The following is a 16356-nucleotide window of genomic DNA, read 5'->3' as shown; positions in this document are numbered from 1 at the left end:
ATGATGAAAATCTCATTAAAATAATAATGATCCATATCAAACAACATTTTCTTAAGTCTGTAGGATCTGATGTGTTGGGAGAACCTCCCTCCAACACCACAATACTGAATGTAGAATGGTCGTTGACCCACTTTAACTTTTGACAAATATTGCACAAGGGTTAGCGATTCATTTTGCTCAGTCTTCATCTTATTCATATCACTCTGTTAAAAATGCTGCTGTCTGGTGGAGTCAGAAGCTGAATTCTGTAGAGAGCAATGATGGTGTGAACTGAGGTTTAGAACATAAATGTCAATCATGCACATTAGTCTTTATTTGTTTTAAAATGCCGGAGAGAGTTTTCAGTGATAGAACTGCACGACCTGACATGATCTGACAACCTCAGTATCAACAACTCTCTTTTTAATCCCCCAAAGCAAATCATCAATGGGGTGGATCAATTGTAAAATCTTGTATGAACTGATTCAACCACACCCCTGTTTTGTTACCACCTGTTCATCCAAGGCTTAAATCGTTCCAAACCATCTTCTGTTACACTTGCCAGATTGCGAATAGCACACACCACTGCTTTTAACACAGCTCATGGTTCTAGCTTGGGGAGGTGGAGAAGTTATTTCTGTTCTCCTGTCAGTATTAATGTTTAACTCGGTCCCAACCCTCTTCACTCCTCCTCTACCTCCCTCCCGTTGCCTGTTCTCTTTCTGCCATTTCTAACTCAATTCTTTATTTAGAAACACGCAGTTAGCACACTACAGCCTTGTCAGGACTACTACATGTAGGTTACTTAGCTCAAATCTGATGTAGAAGCCAACTTAGGGGCCATTCTGGATGCCAGAGCAGGCACACTGATGCATACTGCCCAAGAGTCATTTCCCTCATGGGAAAAGGCTTCCGAAAGGAGGTCAGGATGAGGGTTAACCTGGGTCGGGACACCTCTGGCGCATATTGTGATTCACCCCCTGAACTGCTCCACTTTATATTTCCTCAGGGATGTTTTTTATGGAGTCATGGGAGTGTGAGCCAAGCCTGGGCCTGTTGTTACCATTGTGTCTGATGTAGCTGATCCTGATAAACTTAATACGTCATACACATACTCTACATCTCTGGGATCTACAAAAACAGACTTAGAAAACACCTGGAGAAGTTTAGCTGTGCCTGTGCTCCAGATGTATGTGCCTTATTATGTTACTATTCCTCTCCCTTTTCTTTGTTGTGTTCGTCAGGCCCCCAACTGGTACAGCGACCACATCCACAGGCTCATCCCGGCCACCCACTTCCAGTACAGCCAAGGGCTCTCCAGCTTCAGCCAAACCTGCCACTCCTAAAACCTCCTCTGTGTCCAAAACAACCTCCACTACACCCTCTGGTGGCAAAACTCCAGTATCACAAACATCCAGAAACGTGACCCCTGTAAAAAAAGGTACAACCCTGAAAGGCACCCAGAAACAAGAGACCTCCACCAAGATCAACAATGCACTCTTCTATAACATGTAAACTCTCACTGCAATTGTCGCCATCAAGACTCTGCACTAAATTCTAAAAAAAATGTTTATTCCAGATTGAAAGCAAAATAGTGAAACTATCGAGAATGCCCTATAATGTTATAGATAAAGAAAAAGATCCCTAGATATTCCTAGTGATCCAGATCGGGCCCAGAATTTAGTCAATTTAGTCTGTAGAACTGAATGTGTTTTTCCAAAACAACAGATGCGGGTTTCAGGATAACCTTCTTTGCTTTGGTAATAATATTGCCGTTAGCATAACACTCAAGCAATTTTATTATATCACCCATAAATGTGATGTTTCTAATTAAAATCATATCCCACAATATATTTTTGATACCATATCACGACATGAAACTTAGATAAACCTTTATATTTATCTGTTCAATATGCTGTTATGTAGTTTCATTGTAAAATTGGTTATCTGTTTGTTTTCCGTAGATGCTACCAAACCAACCACAGCAGCAGCCAAAAAGCCTGCCGACTCTCCGCTTACCCGACCTTCCTCTGCAGCAAAGTCACCCAAATCCGCTTCAAAAACAGATGTGACTGCCAAAAAGTCTTCCACTACCAAGGCTGCAGACACAAAGACACCTAACCGCTCTAAAACACAAGAGAGTAAGTCGACACCTTCCAAGGATGTTTCCAAGACCCCTGGCTCCAAGACGGCTGCGAACAAGAATTCTAGCCCCAAGAAAACTGTGGGTAGCAGCACCCCAACTCCTGTGAAACGTGGCCCCAAAGCTACAACAGGTACTGAAGATGGAAAAGAAATTGCTGCTGCCGTAGCAGCTGCTGCAGCTATCGCTACTGCTGCAGCTACCATTGTTGGGCCGGACAAACCAGAACCTCCTGCTGAACCTACTTTGGAGGCAATCTCTTCAGATACAATAATGTCAAGCCAGATGGAATCAACTTGTGCAGCAGTACAAGAAAAAATATCTGAGTTTACACCAGAACTGCTCTCTGCACCAGTTGCAGGCTCAGTGCAAGAAACAACACCCGAACCCATAAGAGAACCAACACCAGAACCTGTACGAGATCCAACACCTGAACCCATAAGAGAACCAACACTGGAATCTGCTGAACCAAGCCCAGACTATTTTCATGAGAAATCTGCTGAGCTCCCTGATCAACTACAGTCTCTGCCATCAGAGCAGTCTGACATTTTCAAATCTGCCAGTGACTTCCTGGGAACTACTGTCATGTCTCCTCCCTGTTCCCCACCAGGCCCTGTTTCTCCTGTCAAAGAGCCAGAGAATGCATCTTCTCTTCTAGACATGCATATCCAGCCTGATCCTTGGGATAGGAACCAGTCCCTGGAATCATCTGTCATTGGTTCTCAGAGCTCTGAGCAGAATGAGGCACAGGATGCAGAAGAGGAGGGAGATGAGAATCTGTTCATGTCGACCCCCACAGTTCCATCAACACAAGCTTCCGAGATGATGGCACAACCCCACCTGTTGAGTGCCTCACCCACAGATGATTTCATCTCCAGTGATCTGCCCTCCCCTCGTGAGAAGGAGGTAGCAGTGGAAAAGGCTGATGAGGAGATCAATGAGGATGATGATGAGGATGAGGAAGACGAAGATGAAGAACAGAGGAGACTAGGCCATCAGCCATCATCCATGATCACTGACATGAGCACATCTCAGCCTTCTGAGGAGTTTCAAATCCGATCCGCTGCTTTTGGTGGTTCTGCTGGCTGGCACGGTGATGACCTGTTGTCTGGAATGGACTCGGAGGATGTTAGCAGCTGCACCAGTAGCCGGCAACAAGGGGTTTCTGACATCAGCAGCACTCAGCACACTGCAATATTGGAAGGCACCCAGAGTTCCGATGCACTGATTGACTCAAGCCTCCGAGGCTCTGAGGGTGATGGGAATCTCATGGGTTCTCCCAATGTGGAAACCCTGGCCAACGAAGAAGATGAGGATGAGGATGAAGAGGATGAACGTGTGGATGAAATGGACTTGAGCTCAGAGAGAGCAGAAGAGCCTCAGAAGGTTTTCCAGAAGCAGGAGCAATATGAAGAAGAAGAGGAGGATGATGATGTAGAAATGCACAGTGAAGGAGTGACAGAAAGCTGTGGGAATGCAGATGAAGATTACTATCATGACGAAGAGAGACTGGACAACCTCGATCAGGCAGGTCCTCCACCTTGCATCCCTCCTGCTTCTTCCTGGGGCCAAACTAACAACCCCTTCTCTGATCCTTGGATTCAGCCAGGTTCTCTGCACTCCATCTCCTCCCCTAGCCCCATCTCTGACCATGGTGCAGCTGAATCTGAAACCCCCACCCAGTCTCCTGCTCAGGCCGGTTTGGACTGCAGTGCTCCTTCCTTGGCTCCTTCATCAGAGCAAGATCACCAACACCATCAGTCTATATTTGAGATGAAGAGCTCCGCCCCTGAGGAGACTCAGGCTCTACTCGCTCCACCAGTTATTGGCATGTCCCAGTCCAGTACTCTGAGTGGTACAGCTCTAGCTGTCCACAGCAGCAGTGAGACAAGCACACCAGAGGAACTCCGTGACTATGACAGCAGCTCTGGGGTGGAATCCCGTTCTGACAAACAGCAGACTCCAGTGCCTGCTTCAGTCCAGCCTGACATGGAGCAGGACTTAGGTATTCACTTGGAGAAAGGTGACGGAGAAGAGGAGGAAGCTGAAACCCTCCCAGCTGATGAGGTCCTGGGAACAGGACCACCAACCGCTCCAGCATCGGCCCCATCTTCCCCTTCCACATCTGGAGACGAGGCCAGTGACACAGAGGGTGAAATGCAGATAAATGATCCTGATGCACCAATGACGATGGGTGAAAGTGCTGGATTTGAAAGCCCTCCTCCCACATGCAACTTGCCTGCTCTTGAGGAGGATGAGGAGGCAGCAGACACAGTTGCTGGAGAGGGCGAAGAGGATGGAGGTGGGGCCACTCCTCAGTCAGCCAACTCTGTGGCATCGTATGGCTTTGACTGCACCACATCCAACTCAAATGCACACTCTATGGCTGAGAGCTGTGGAAAGAGCCCAGGGATCTTCTCCTTGGAGAATGAGGAACAGCTGCCAGAGGAGGCCAAGGACCCCTCCCTCATCAAGGAGCTGACCCTGCCATCAGCTGCTGCTGCCGCTGCTGCTCAGGCAGAGGATCTGCTTGGTAGACCAGTGGATCTGATGCCAATGGGTCTGTCAGGAGACAAACAGCCCAGTCAAGGTGATCACCCGTACATGCTGGGGGGAAAGTTTGCAGCTGACCACCTGGAGGAGGTTGATCCGATGAAGGCAAGTCACCACCTTGGGGCCCAAGAATCTGGAAACAGCAGTGACAACCAGCCACCTTACTACTCAACCATATGTGATAAGACTGATAGTTTTCTGGCAGGTAATGTATAAGTCCCTCCTATTACCCCGGAATGCACCTTTTCCCTGCAACCCTCCCCCTTTACCTATTGTTCGTTTACTCTCCAGTTGGGTTAGATGGCTTAGAAGAAAAAAAGGAGAGCAAGATTGTAGGAAAAGATTTTAAAAAATGAACAAAGAAGATGGGGAAAAAAATGACTGTAGCAATTTTTAAATGAAGCCTCCCTCTTTCATACTGTTATGGTTCTGAGTGTATGGCTTAGACTCCTTTATGTACACTAGCTACTACCATTTTCTAGTAGAATGTTGTTGTTTTTTTTTAAAGTAACACTGCATATTCGGTAGCCCCTGATGGGGTATTGACTGATTACTCCAACGTGACTGAGATCTTAAACTGAAAAAGAACAAAAAAAAACAAAAAACAGATGGAATGAAATGGACTCATTGTGTATTTATCCTACTGTTTTTACCAATTAAATGTCAATGATTTTTTTTTTTTGTATTTGTTTGTTTTTCTGTTCAAACCTAGGGAGTATTCCATCCATGTAGCTAAAAATAAGGGCAGGCTCACCTGTAAAAGCCAGGCTTTGAGTAACACAGTCTCCAAACTAGTCTTTCCACAAACTCGAGACAGACTCTAGATACATCATCATGATCTTCTCCCAGGCCGAACAAACACTGCTGACTGAGATGTGGCATTGGCACACATTCAAAGTGAGGCTATGCAAGTCCCGTCTTGAGTCGGCCTCGATGAGACTGGAAGGAGTGAGTGGAATGAGTTGAGGCTTAATTGGGAGACGACATGATTTGAAGCCGGGCTTTTTAGCTGGGTTTGCCTCTTCTGTTTTCTTTTTTTTGCTACATTGATTTGAATTCCACCCTTTTCCTCCCTACCTTGTGTACACACACTCCATGTTCAGCAGCACCATAGTGATAGCTCCATTTCAAAGGTTTATGTTCTTGTTTCAAGACTTTTTTGCTATCAGAATAAAGGCTAGATATTAACACGGCTGTTTTGCCCTTACAGATGTGTCGACGTAGGTAAGGGAGTCTTAGATTGCAGTTGGTGAAGGTGAAGTTTGTAATGTGTGCTTCAAGAGGTTACGTTTTTTGCATAGGTTGTTAAGGTATAAAACGTGCAGTCACGTACAGTATGTGTTTCAGGTATTTTGTTGAAGTGGCTACGCTTCAGGCCTCAGTTAGGGTGGTCCTTTGTGTTGCAGAAGAGACTAACAACTAGCCTTTTATTTGTGATGAGACCCTGCATTGTTCATCGATATCACAGTTGAGCTTTACACTCATAGTGGGCGTTTGGTTTACTATTTCAACAGTATATTGCATGTTTAACTAACAAAGACTGTGTACTACCTGACGAATTTGAAATAATTCTTCTCTAGACATGTTCATAAATGAATGGTTCTCACTAGGCTATCTTTCAAAATTCCATTAAACATCATTGCAAGGCATTTTGTTCCTGTTTCTTATTTTTCCTATGGATCCAGCATGCATGAACCTACCGTCCTCGTGTTTGAGTCAGTGTGTGTGTGTGTTTACACAATTAGTTTCCCATGGTAGATCCTATTCTTCACCATGGGAATAACTGGTAAACAGGAAGTGATGCAACATTGTACAATGGTGTGTCTAAAATGGAATTTTGGTCAAACCAAAGAGGTCATCCAAATGGTGCTCCAGTTCCCTGTTCTCCAGCATGCTAATGCCTCTACGACTTTCTGAGATTCAACACTTGCTGATGAACATCACATTTAGAACACAGCCTTGGCAGCTAGCACTCAGTTGAAGTTGCCCTGTGGAGTTGAACAAACTAACAAAATGATGTCTTGTTGCCTCTTCTTCCCTTTTCTTTATGGCAGCCATCAGAACCATGTGGTTCACTCTTTTGATATTTGATCCCCCCCCCGCCCCCGTGAGCTCTGTTCCTCGAGTATTCCAGTTCCATCGATAAGGTATTCTGATTTTCACAACTATTTGCCACAATCAATATACTTAGGTAGCACATTCTCCGAACAGGAAATGAAGTCATAACTGAGTGACCATTAGAGGCGGTTTGGCCTGGGTGATCCTATTCTGAAGAGGCACATGTGTTTTGGGTAATGACGTCTGACGAGGATGAGGAACTGGCAGCCACATTAGATGGAGGTGTGCTCACTCTTGTGTCATTGTACATTTTATATGATGCCATGTGACATCACAAGAGGCTCCAAGACATGGCAACTTCTCATGTCACCCTTATTGGTTTGGTGACCGTATTTGAATTCTTTTTGGAAGGGTTTAATAAATGTACCGTTCGTTCGACCTTAAGCAATTCCTTCAGACGATCATAACTTTTGAGTTTAAAATATGTTTTGAGTATCTCAGAATTCTGTAGCAAGCCTATCATCTCTGAGCAAGTTCCTGAAGATCAACTCAAGATTTCATTTCATTCTGAGGAGAACTGCAAAAAAAAAGGAATTCTACTTTTTATCTCCACAAAAGTGATTCTTGAGTTGGGAGGTGATGCCAGGGAAGAGGCATTTGGAATGATTTTATTGTCATTTCGAATCCGAGCAAAAGACAATTGAGTTCATATTTCAGTTCGGCCCAGTCCGAGTTCCAAGACAAAACTTCACCAGAGCTTACAGTTATATCAGATCATGTGTGGTCAGCTCCAGTTTCTATGGCAACTCCCTCTGGACGTCTTTCATGAATTTTTACCTTCAGTGTTTTTAACACGATGCAGTATGTATCGGTGCTAGTTGATATCAACCCTGCGAGCAGTGACGCCACTGTGCTCTGACACCCTCGAGCTGGTGCACCATCCATTTACAGGAAGAGCGTCTCACTCCAAAAAAATGTCTTTTTGATTTAAATACATTTCAGATGAATTATAAAACCATCAACCTTTCTCTTGGTGTGATCATCTAATTTTTTTCAAGATAGTATTACATTTATCAACTCTCATGTTTGCTAGCTTTTGGTCTTCTCCCTCTGTTGTTGGCAAATTGTTTCTGCCATAAAAACTACCATCAAAGGCCGATCAATGAAATAGCTGCAACGTGATTTTGTAAAATATAAAACCTGGTCGTGATGATCAAGAGCTCCACAGGGTACCTTTTAACTGCAATCTGGTGGGATATACGCATCTTTTCTCCTCAAGATTTTTATTCTTTAAAAAAACTAAGTGATGCTCAGCTGTGTCTGCACACACGTGCACATGAGTACTGGTCCGTTCCTTCCTTATACTAGCCACATGAATGCATCTGAATGTTGAAGCTCAAGAAGACCACTTCCCCTCGTATCTATGCCTTCTTCCTCTGACTTGCCCTGTGCTACTCCTCCAAACCCTGATATGGAAACTCTGGAGAGCCTTGTGTCAACATCACAAACACCCCATGTGCCTCCTGTACCTGAAACCTCTCAATTTGGAACTAGTTCCTTCAGATATTAAAATATTCTGGAGATTATCTGTTCATGTTTGTGTTTTGGAGACACAATCGCTTTCCTTTTATATGTGCATGAAACAAGTATGTCAAACAGCTGTAACCAAGAGTATGTTTTTTATCAGTGTGGCCATCTTTTGTCATGTTTCGTCAATGTTAAAACCTCATGTGTTCCTCTGTCTCCTCAATACTTGTTTGTAATGTACTGTGTACATATATGACTTCTGGCCTGCATGATAACTAACTCAAACATATAAAAACATTTCTGTTAGGTCTCAAGCTGGTGCAGTCATGTTGGTGTCATTTCATGTCAAATGCATCCGCGTCCTGCAGGTGTTACTGTGATCAAAATCACATGAAGCTTTTTATTCACACATCCACAGCCTTAGATGCTACAATTTATGGTGCTGCATACTGCAGGTTTGTGTGGGATTAGTTAATTCCTCTGTTGAGGTTGATGCCTTATTAACAATGAACAAATAACTGAGGAAGAAGTTGCTTCCTGCTCATGTATCGTGCAATAATTTAAAATGATGAGAATGTAGTAAAAGTGCAAAGGTGTGAACTGTCCCTGTGCAGTGGATGTCACTTTTGTTTTTGAGTTGCACCGTCACCCTCTTGTCACTTCTCTCCTGAACCCTCTTCCTCCTGGCCCCTGTTCTTGTGCCACCTGTTCGGTTTGATGCATGCATCTCTAATGGAGCCACCAAGTGATCTTGACTGTCTCACAGGAGATGAGAAGAGAGATGAAGGGGATGAAGATCATAAGCTACAAACACACTTACAGGAAGACAACCAGAACCAGAACCACACCAGCTCGGCTCCTATAGCCAATGGCCATTATTTGGCATTGGTTCCAGGCAACAGGAGGCCCATTGATCCAACTGTTGCAGCACATTTTGCAAATATCGCTCCACCTTTGATAGAGCCCGACAGTCACACAGGTGGAGAACAGTTAAGGAGACTGGTGCAGCACCAGGAAAAGCTGAGAGAGATGCAGCACCGTCAGGAGCAGGAGAGGCAGAAGAGGCAGTGGCTGGAGGAGGAGCGGCTCAGGCTGGAGCAGCAGAAGCAGCTCGAGAAGCAACGGCGGGAGCTCCTTCAACTGCAGCTGCAACAGCAGCAGCAGGAGCACCGCCATCGCCGGCAGGTCCTGCAATGGCAGCTGGAGTTGGAGCAGCAGTACAGGATGCAGCAGAAACAGATCCAACAACAGCAGCAGCTGAGGAGGAGCCCAACTGGAGTCATGCTGTCACCATCCTCAGGGCTCTGCACCATCTATGAAGCCATGGAGACCAGTGATGAGGAGGAAGAGGCCAGAGGCGAGCACAACAGGAACACGCAGGTTCTACGAAGGAGGGTGCCACAGGATTCCCAGAGGCAGCTGCGTCCAGTCCCTCCTCAGGAGCTGGAATGGAACAAAAAGGTGGACATGGTTCAGCAGCTCATCAACCAGACACTGATGCTGTCTGGAGAAAGAAGCTGCCCGCCTCTTCTCCTCCTCCCTGTTGGGACCGGGGGCACCTTGAACCAACTGGAGAGCAGCATGTGGCCCAACCTGCTGCCTCAGTTCAGCCCTCCGGCTGCAACAGTCACCTCAGTCAGCAGCTACTCCCCAGATAGCCAGAGCAGCTCCCCTCCGGGGGACTGGACCGTGGTGGAGGTGGAGACGCAGCACTGAAGCCAACTGTCAAGTCACATCTAAATAGTTAGAGTGGTGCAGGAATGAGTCCTGAAATCCAGAAGTCATTTAAACACCCACTTCCCTCATCTCAAATTCAAAGGGTTTTGGGTTAATTGCTTGAAATTAGATGTGTTCACGTACAGTAAGCATAAGATAATTTAACATTTTGTTTGTCAGGATGGAATACATCAGTAAATACCACACAAGCAAATTTGGAGCTGTTTAATATGTCTTAGAAATGAAAGTTGCTAACAAATGGCTAAACTCGACTAAAAAGGTTGTTGACATTGTGTGTATATTTAAAAGGGACAAAAAGCACATTATTGAACATCGCTCTTGAATACACGACAAGAAAAGATGAAAATATGCTAGGCTTAGCAAGAATGCTAATTTCTCTGCACGGTTAAAGGAAAAGGGGGAGAAAACGATATACAAACAATATAAGTAAACAACATAGGGGTAAAGTACATGATAAAGAAGAAACGACATTAAATATACATGACATTTAATACGATTTGTGTATCTAGTGCATATCTGTAGTGTTGTTTGTTTGTTCAGATATTTATTTACTGATACTTGTCTTGTGTTACGCCATTAAATGGAGCCGGTAGGTTAGAAGCCACAGTACCTTTCAAGCTCACTTTAGCCCTTCGGCCCTTTGTTTGTGGCATGGTAAGCTAGCAAACTTACATTAGCTCACTGTCAAACTATTCCTTTAGTTGTCACTGTGACATTTTGATTTATACCAGAAATAGTTGTTAAAACATATCACTCAATATAACGCCACAAAGGGACTCCAAAGGAGGGGGGAAAAAATCACCATCACATCACAAGTGGTGTCATCACATGACTACACAAACCACTCGAATTTAAGCTCTATTTTTTCCTTTTATGTGAAAAATACTGTGTTGATGCACTATGTCATTGATTGCTGGTATTAGACATGCGTATCGCCCAGCATGTTTCTCTTCCAGAAGCACTTTGGCAGAATCCTTGACTGCGTGAACTCTGAAATGCACTGCTTTCCACCGTATGCACTGTCCTGTGTGGTGGGTAGCGCTCCACTGTACGGTCTGTTTACCAGATACTGGTCCCCTCTAACTTGAGGGACTGAGCTATGACTAATTGCACTTTTTTTTAAACCTGATTACTGTGTGCAGGTAAGTGGGAACACTGTGAATAGATTTAAGTTTTTGTGGAGTTCTGAAAATCCTTTTTTTTTTTTTTTTTTTTTTTTAGTGAAGCTAGAAAATGAAACGACCTATTGTGTGTGAAAAGCTAGCAGATCTCCTGTCAGTAAACGTTACTGTGACTTCAGTGGACAAGCAGGATGTCATGGACTTAATCGAGCCATCAGTCATGGAGGAAGAAGGAGGCATAAGGGAGAAGAAGGCCCTCCTTGTTCCATTTTGAAGGGAGGGAAGGAGGGAGGGTGCTGCACTGATGAGGGTGAGGGTGCTGGGCAGACGGCTGCTGTTGTCATCCCTCTCAAATTCCAAAGTTGTTGCCTCATTTCCTGGGTCAGCCAGTATTCAGCAGGTCTCCGAGGTTACCAATGATGTCATGGTGGTGAGACAAAATAGAGGAGATGGGACAATGCACCGTTCTGGAGGGGCACATGGCTGTGGGTGGGGTATCTGTACTCTACGTGGTCACTTGAACATTACATTTCTACACACATTTGCTTTCTCCTAGCCTGTGTTGTGATTTGTACCGTATGTATGTGACACTGATTTATAGTGGAAATATACATTTATATATCAATATATCCTATAAACTATCATTTTAAATGTCTTCTGTGCAGGAAAAAAAAAGCTCTTTGTGTCTGCAGGTAGGTGAGGTCAGTCTGAGATGTCAAAAAAAGCAACATCGCCACCTGTTGGCTGAAGGAATGAGACGCCTACTGTTCAGTTTACAATAAATCACTTACTGTATGTGTTTTGTATTGTACTCACCAAAAAAAAAAACTTTACCTTTGTGCTGCTATTACAAAAATATATGACACAATTTTATATGAGATTGGGAATTGATATTATGATATTTAAAAGCTGCATGTACAGAAGAGGCTGGAGTTTTCTAATTATTCAACACTTTGTGTACTATGCATGTGCTATCAAATGAAACAGTGAACTCAGGCAATGCTGATATGGAATATATTCTTATATTGAATAGGTTTTTTAACCGATATCCTGATCAAGCAAGCACAACAAATCCTAATACTGCATGCATGAGTCAGCACCTATATTAATTACCTATATTCATCTAGAGTGCCTCCACTTCCCTTTTTATTGATATTTATTGTGTAGCTTTGCACTTCCTTTTCATACAAAACACGTATGTATGAACTTTCCACATGTTTGTTTTGTGAACATTTTATATTGCTCAAACTTTTGTTTGGTGTTGTTGTGCCAAATCTTTTTCGTTATGAAATGTGGAGAATCACCGTCTAGAAGATGAAATAAAGTGACTTGAAAGCTGTCGTTGGTGCTCGTGGTGCTGCAGCCGGTTCGTGATTTTTAACCATATATGGGTCCAATAATAGGATAAGAAGCTTTATTCGCCAACACCTTTCATACAAAAATTGCAGCAGAATGTTCTCTACAATAGAGAACGATTCAAACAAGTTAAAAGAACATTAAAACATAAAATACATCAAATAAAGTGCGGATGAAAATTGAAATTGTGGTGAGCTGCTTCCCTGAGATCTGCTTGCATTGTGTTCCACACTTCTATGGTGTAATTTACAAAAGCTGCAATCTTCTTCCTGCTGTTTCTGGAAACTTCCTATGATCCATTTGCAGATGATCCCAGTATGCTTGCTGGCATGCAGCTTACTACAACTACCCATGTAGGTTGCTTTTGCCCATCAGAAGCTTGGATGGTGAGGAGGGGGACATTAAAGTCTATGCTAAATGTTACAGGACGCCGATGAGGAACAGCTAGAACAGGACAAATGTCTGCCTCGGTTCTGTTAACAGCTGAGCTGCAGAGTTTGAAAAGAGAAGAAGTCAGGAGAAGAGAGGAAATACATGAGGACAGCATCTCAGAGATATTTTTTAGCCAACTATGAGTGAGAGAGCGATATTTATTAAAATGGGGACTGGGAAATCCCTTATCAAAGCCAGACAAGCAGATAAATCTCTTTCTACTGCACCCATGTGCATTACCCTCAGGGGTTAGCTGACTGCTAGTTAGCTTAGCAAAAACATTTTCTATCACTATTGAGGGATATGTTTGCCATTATTGGCAAATTATGGGCCCACCACCAACATATCAGATCAGCGAATACATCCCCCCCCCAGAGAAGTACTTCTGGCTATCTTTTTGATTCTAAAACCATCCATCCATTTTCTACCTCTTATCCTGTTAAGCGTCATGGGGGGTGGAGCCTATCCCAGCAGCCTTCAGGTGAGAGGCGGGGTTCACCCTGGACAGGTCACCAGTCCATGCAGGGCCAACACATAGAGACAGACAACCATTTGCTCTCCCAGCCACGCCTACGGTCAATTTAGAGTCTGGATTAACCTGGTCCCTCTTGATGTCTTTGGACTGTGGAGGAAGCTGGAGTACCAGAGAGAACCCACACAGGAACAGGGAGAACATGCAGACTCACACAGAAAGACCCCGCGCTCCAGCTGGGGCTCCACCCACAACCTTCTTGCTGTGAGGCGACAGCGCTGACCACTGCTCCACCGTGCAGCCACTCTAAAATCATCAAAATTTTTATTTCATGCTAAATTTCGTGTACAACCCCGGTTATTTTAATTCAGACAAAGATCGTTTTGTGTTCGATGACTTTTTGTGTTATGCTAACATGCCCACCCACCAGATAACATTTTGCTAAGCTAATTAGTAGTCAGCTGGGCTCTGTGGGTCTCAGCTCCATCATGCAGATACAGAGGAGAGAAGCAGATCAATGCTCTTGTCTGGACAATTGCCACACAGCCAATATGTCATTAGGTTTCATATTCATTGTTTTCCTTTGCTGATGGTGAGGCTTCCCCTCACTGCTTGTCACAGTTTTTTTGCGAAAGTCTGATAATTCACACAACTAAAAAATTTCTCTTGCCTCTTAGAAAGAAATGTTACATTCTCCTCACTGATTTATGGGACACAATCTATTAAAATCATCATCTCATAAAGCTGATAGCCTCTGAACCAGCAGCTGTCATAGAGGAAATCCAACATCAGCAATCCAAGATCTGTCTCTCAGCTGAGTAATTGCTTTTATATGATCAACTCCAGGATTCGCAGTTCAGTTTCCAGTCAACAGAAAAGCCATTGATAGAATTCATTCATAAATCATATATAATTCCATCAAATTTAATGCACTGAATTGTGCACAATTTTTTTTTAATTTCCAAGGTGAAATTCAGGTGGCCAGGTTAATTTCCTAAATCTAGACGTCCATCTAGAGGCTAAGGATGATATACAGAAAAATTCATGTTGAGTTATAAAGGGGGCTTTGAACTTGCAAGCATCCAGAAAAATGCTGTGGAGAACCAAGAGAACCCACACGTCAGCGTTTAGATGCTAGTCTGGCTAGCCTGTCCCACGGGCCACTAGGCCATGATGTGATCAACAGGTCACGGGTTGAAGCAGGAGGGCTTTAGGCTGCTGCAGACGTTCATTCACAGCTGCATTAAGTTACAATGACAACACGGAAAACGAAGGCTGCTTTCAAAATAAAAGCCCATTGACACGTGCACTTGGAACAAAAATTTGATGATTTTGGTTTAATCTCTTTCTTCAAGAAATGCTTAATAATGAATTGGTTAAAAAATTTGGGTAAGAATACATTCATAAAACAAAATGAAAACGCAAAAAAAAAAATAGACAAACTGAAAAAAGACAGAAAAAAAATCCCCACATTAAACTGAGCCTCAACATCCCTTCAGGATAATGATGTCTGGAAATTTTACTTTGATGTTTTTGTTTGTTTATTAATGTCTTTTTCAATTTAAAACTCCTATACATAATTGCTCTCTCTCTTTTTTTTTTTTGCAAGACTATATGCACAAGATATGGACCACAAAAAAATACATGTAAATTGCACTGCAACAACCTCACAGTGAGTATAAAAAAGGCCCTAAGAACCACAGTAATATCTATCAGATTCTGTTTTATCTGTAATGATATAACAAACAAGTAAAAAAAATGTTTTAAAAAAAAAGTCAAACTCTTCCATACAACAAGGCCTCAGTATTGCTTTGACCTGAGGCAGCTCAACATGGCCGTGTGGATGGTGGAGCCAGGAGAAGCAGTGTGTGTGGAAACAGCAGGTCCTTCTTCATCTACAGGGGGGTTCATGTCCACTAGTAAGGCTTTTCGATGGGCGCAGCAGCATTGACTGGAGAGGTGTCCGCTTCATTTGCTGAGGTCTCTTCTGTGGAGGTGTTGCTGGGTTTATGCTGGAGGGCCCTCGTAAACCAGGGGGACTGCAGAGCTTGATGGGCCGAGATCTGATCTCTGTCAAGGTGCTGCAGCGCCTTCATTAGATCTGTGAAGGCCCTCCTTTCTTCTGTCTTCAACTAAATCAAAATGACTTCATGTTGCCTTCAGATGATTTACTGCAATGTTTGGAAATGTTTTCTCTAGCACCACCTAGTGGATGCAGGACCTGATATTTGCACCTCAGTGCAGCATTCGCCTGCTCCTTGTAAAAATAAAACTATGATCAGGTTTCACCTCCCTCTCCACAGAGCAGCCACACTGGAATGTGAGAGGAGGAGCGAGGGTCCCCACATTGCTGCTTGTAGGTTTAACACCAAACATATACAAGTTTCATGAACATGTTTATCTCGGAAATGACAAAAAACAATATATTCATACAGTAGCTGACACAACAAACATTTAATCACATAAAATGTACAAAATTAGTTTTGTCTTTGTGGTATGAACAAATAAAGCTTATTCCGTTAAGACGATTCTACAGAATTTAAAAATGTCTCTCCACTTACCATGGGGTGAAAATGCTGACATTAATTGTTTGATGTTCTGTCAAGACACATGAGAGTTGCAGCAACTGACACATTTGTAGAGAGTGGGAAAAACAATGATATTTGATGTGAGTGCAAACTCTGCTGCCTTCTTGGTTGTTCTCATTTCTGTCTTGTATGGAACCCAAGCAAGCAGAATGCAAAAAAGATCACTCCATCTGTGGATATGATAACCATCCATTTTCTTCCGCTTATCCTGTTAAGGGTTGTGGGGGGTGGAGCCTATCCCAGCAGCCTTCGGGTGAGAGGTGGGGTTCACCCTGGACAGGTCACCAGTCCATCACAGGACCAACACATAGAGACAAACAACCATCCACACTCACAGTCACACCTACGGTCAATTTAGAGTATCAATCAGCCTCGACCCCTCTTGATGTC

The 16356-nt window shown here is 43.6% G+C and overlaps 1 protein-coding gene across 2 annotated transcripts in view; it reads left to right on the top strand.

Annotated features, from left to right (window-relative positions):
- The window catches only part of prr36b (proline rich 36b), a 44876-nt gene extending 32512 nt beyond the window's left edge, over positions 1-12364 (top strand). Inside the window, exons 4-6 of one of the 2 annotated variants that reach the window (XM_086184393.1) lie at positions 1224-1420; positions 1944-4880; positions 9027-12364. In XM_086184393.1, coding sequence (XP_086040519.1) covers positions 1224-1420; positions 1944-4880; positions 9027-9976 — 4084 coding nt within the window. In that variant the 3' untranslated portion in view covers positions 9977-12364. Of the gene's footprint in view, positions 1-1223; positions 1421-1943; positions 8904-9026 lie in introns of those variants that run through there. The other variant, XM_086184392.1, reaches the window with a different exon arrangement.
- Positions 12365-16356: the final 3992 nt, after the last annotated feature.

This window comes from Aulostomus chinensis, chromosome 18 (assembly GCF_037954235.1).
Source record: "Aulostomus chinensis isolate RoL2024-O1b breed Wild chromosome 18, RoL_Achi_v1.0, whole genome shotgun sequence".
In the NCBI taxonomy this organism is placed as follows: Eukaryota; Metazoa; Chordata; class Actinopteri; order Syngnathiformes; family Aulostomidae; genus Aulostomus; species Aulostomus chinensis.
Note: the sequence above shows the minus strand (reverse complement) of the source record. Positions and strands in the feature narration are given on the sequence as shown.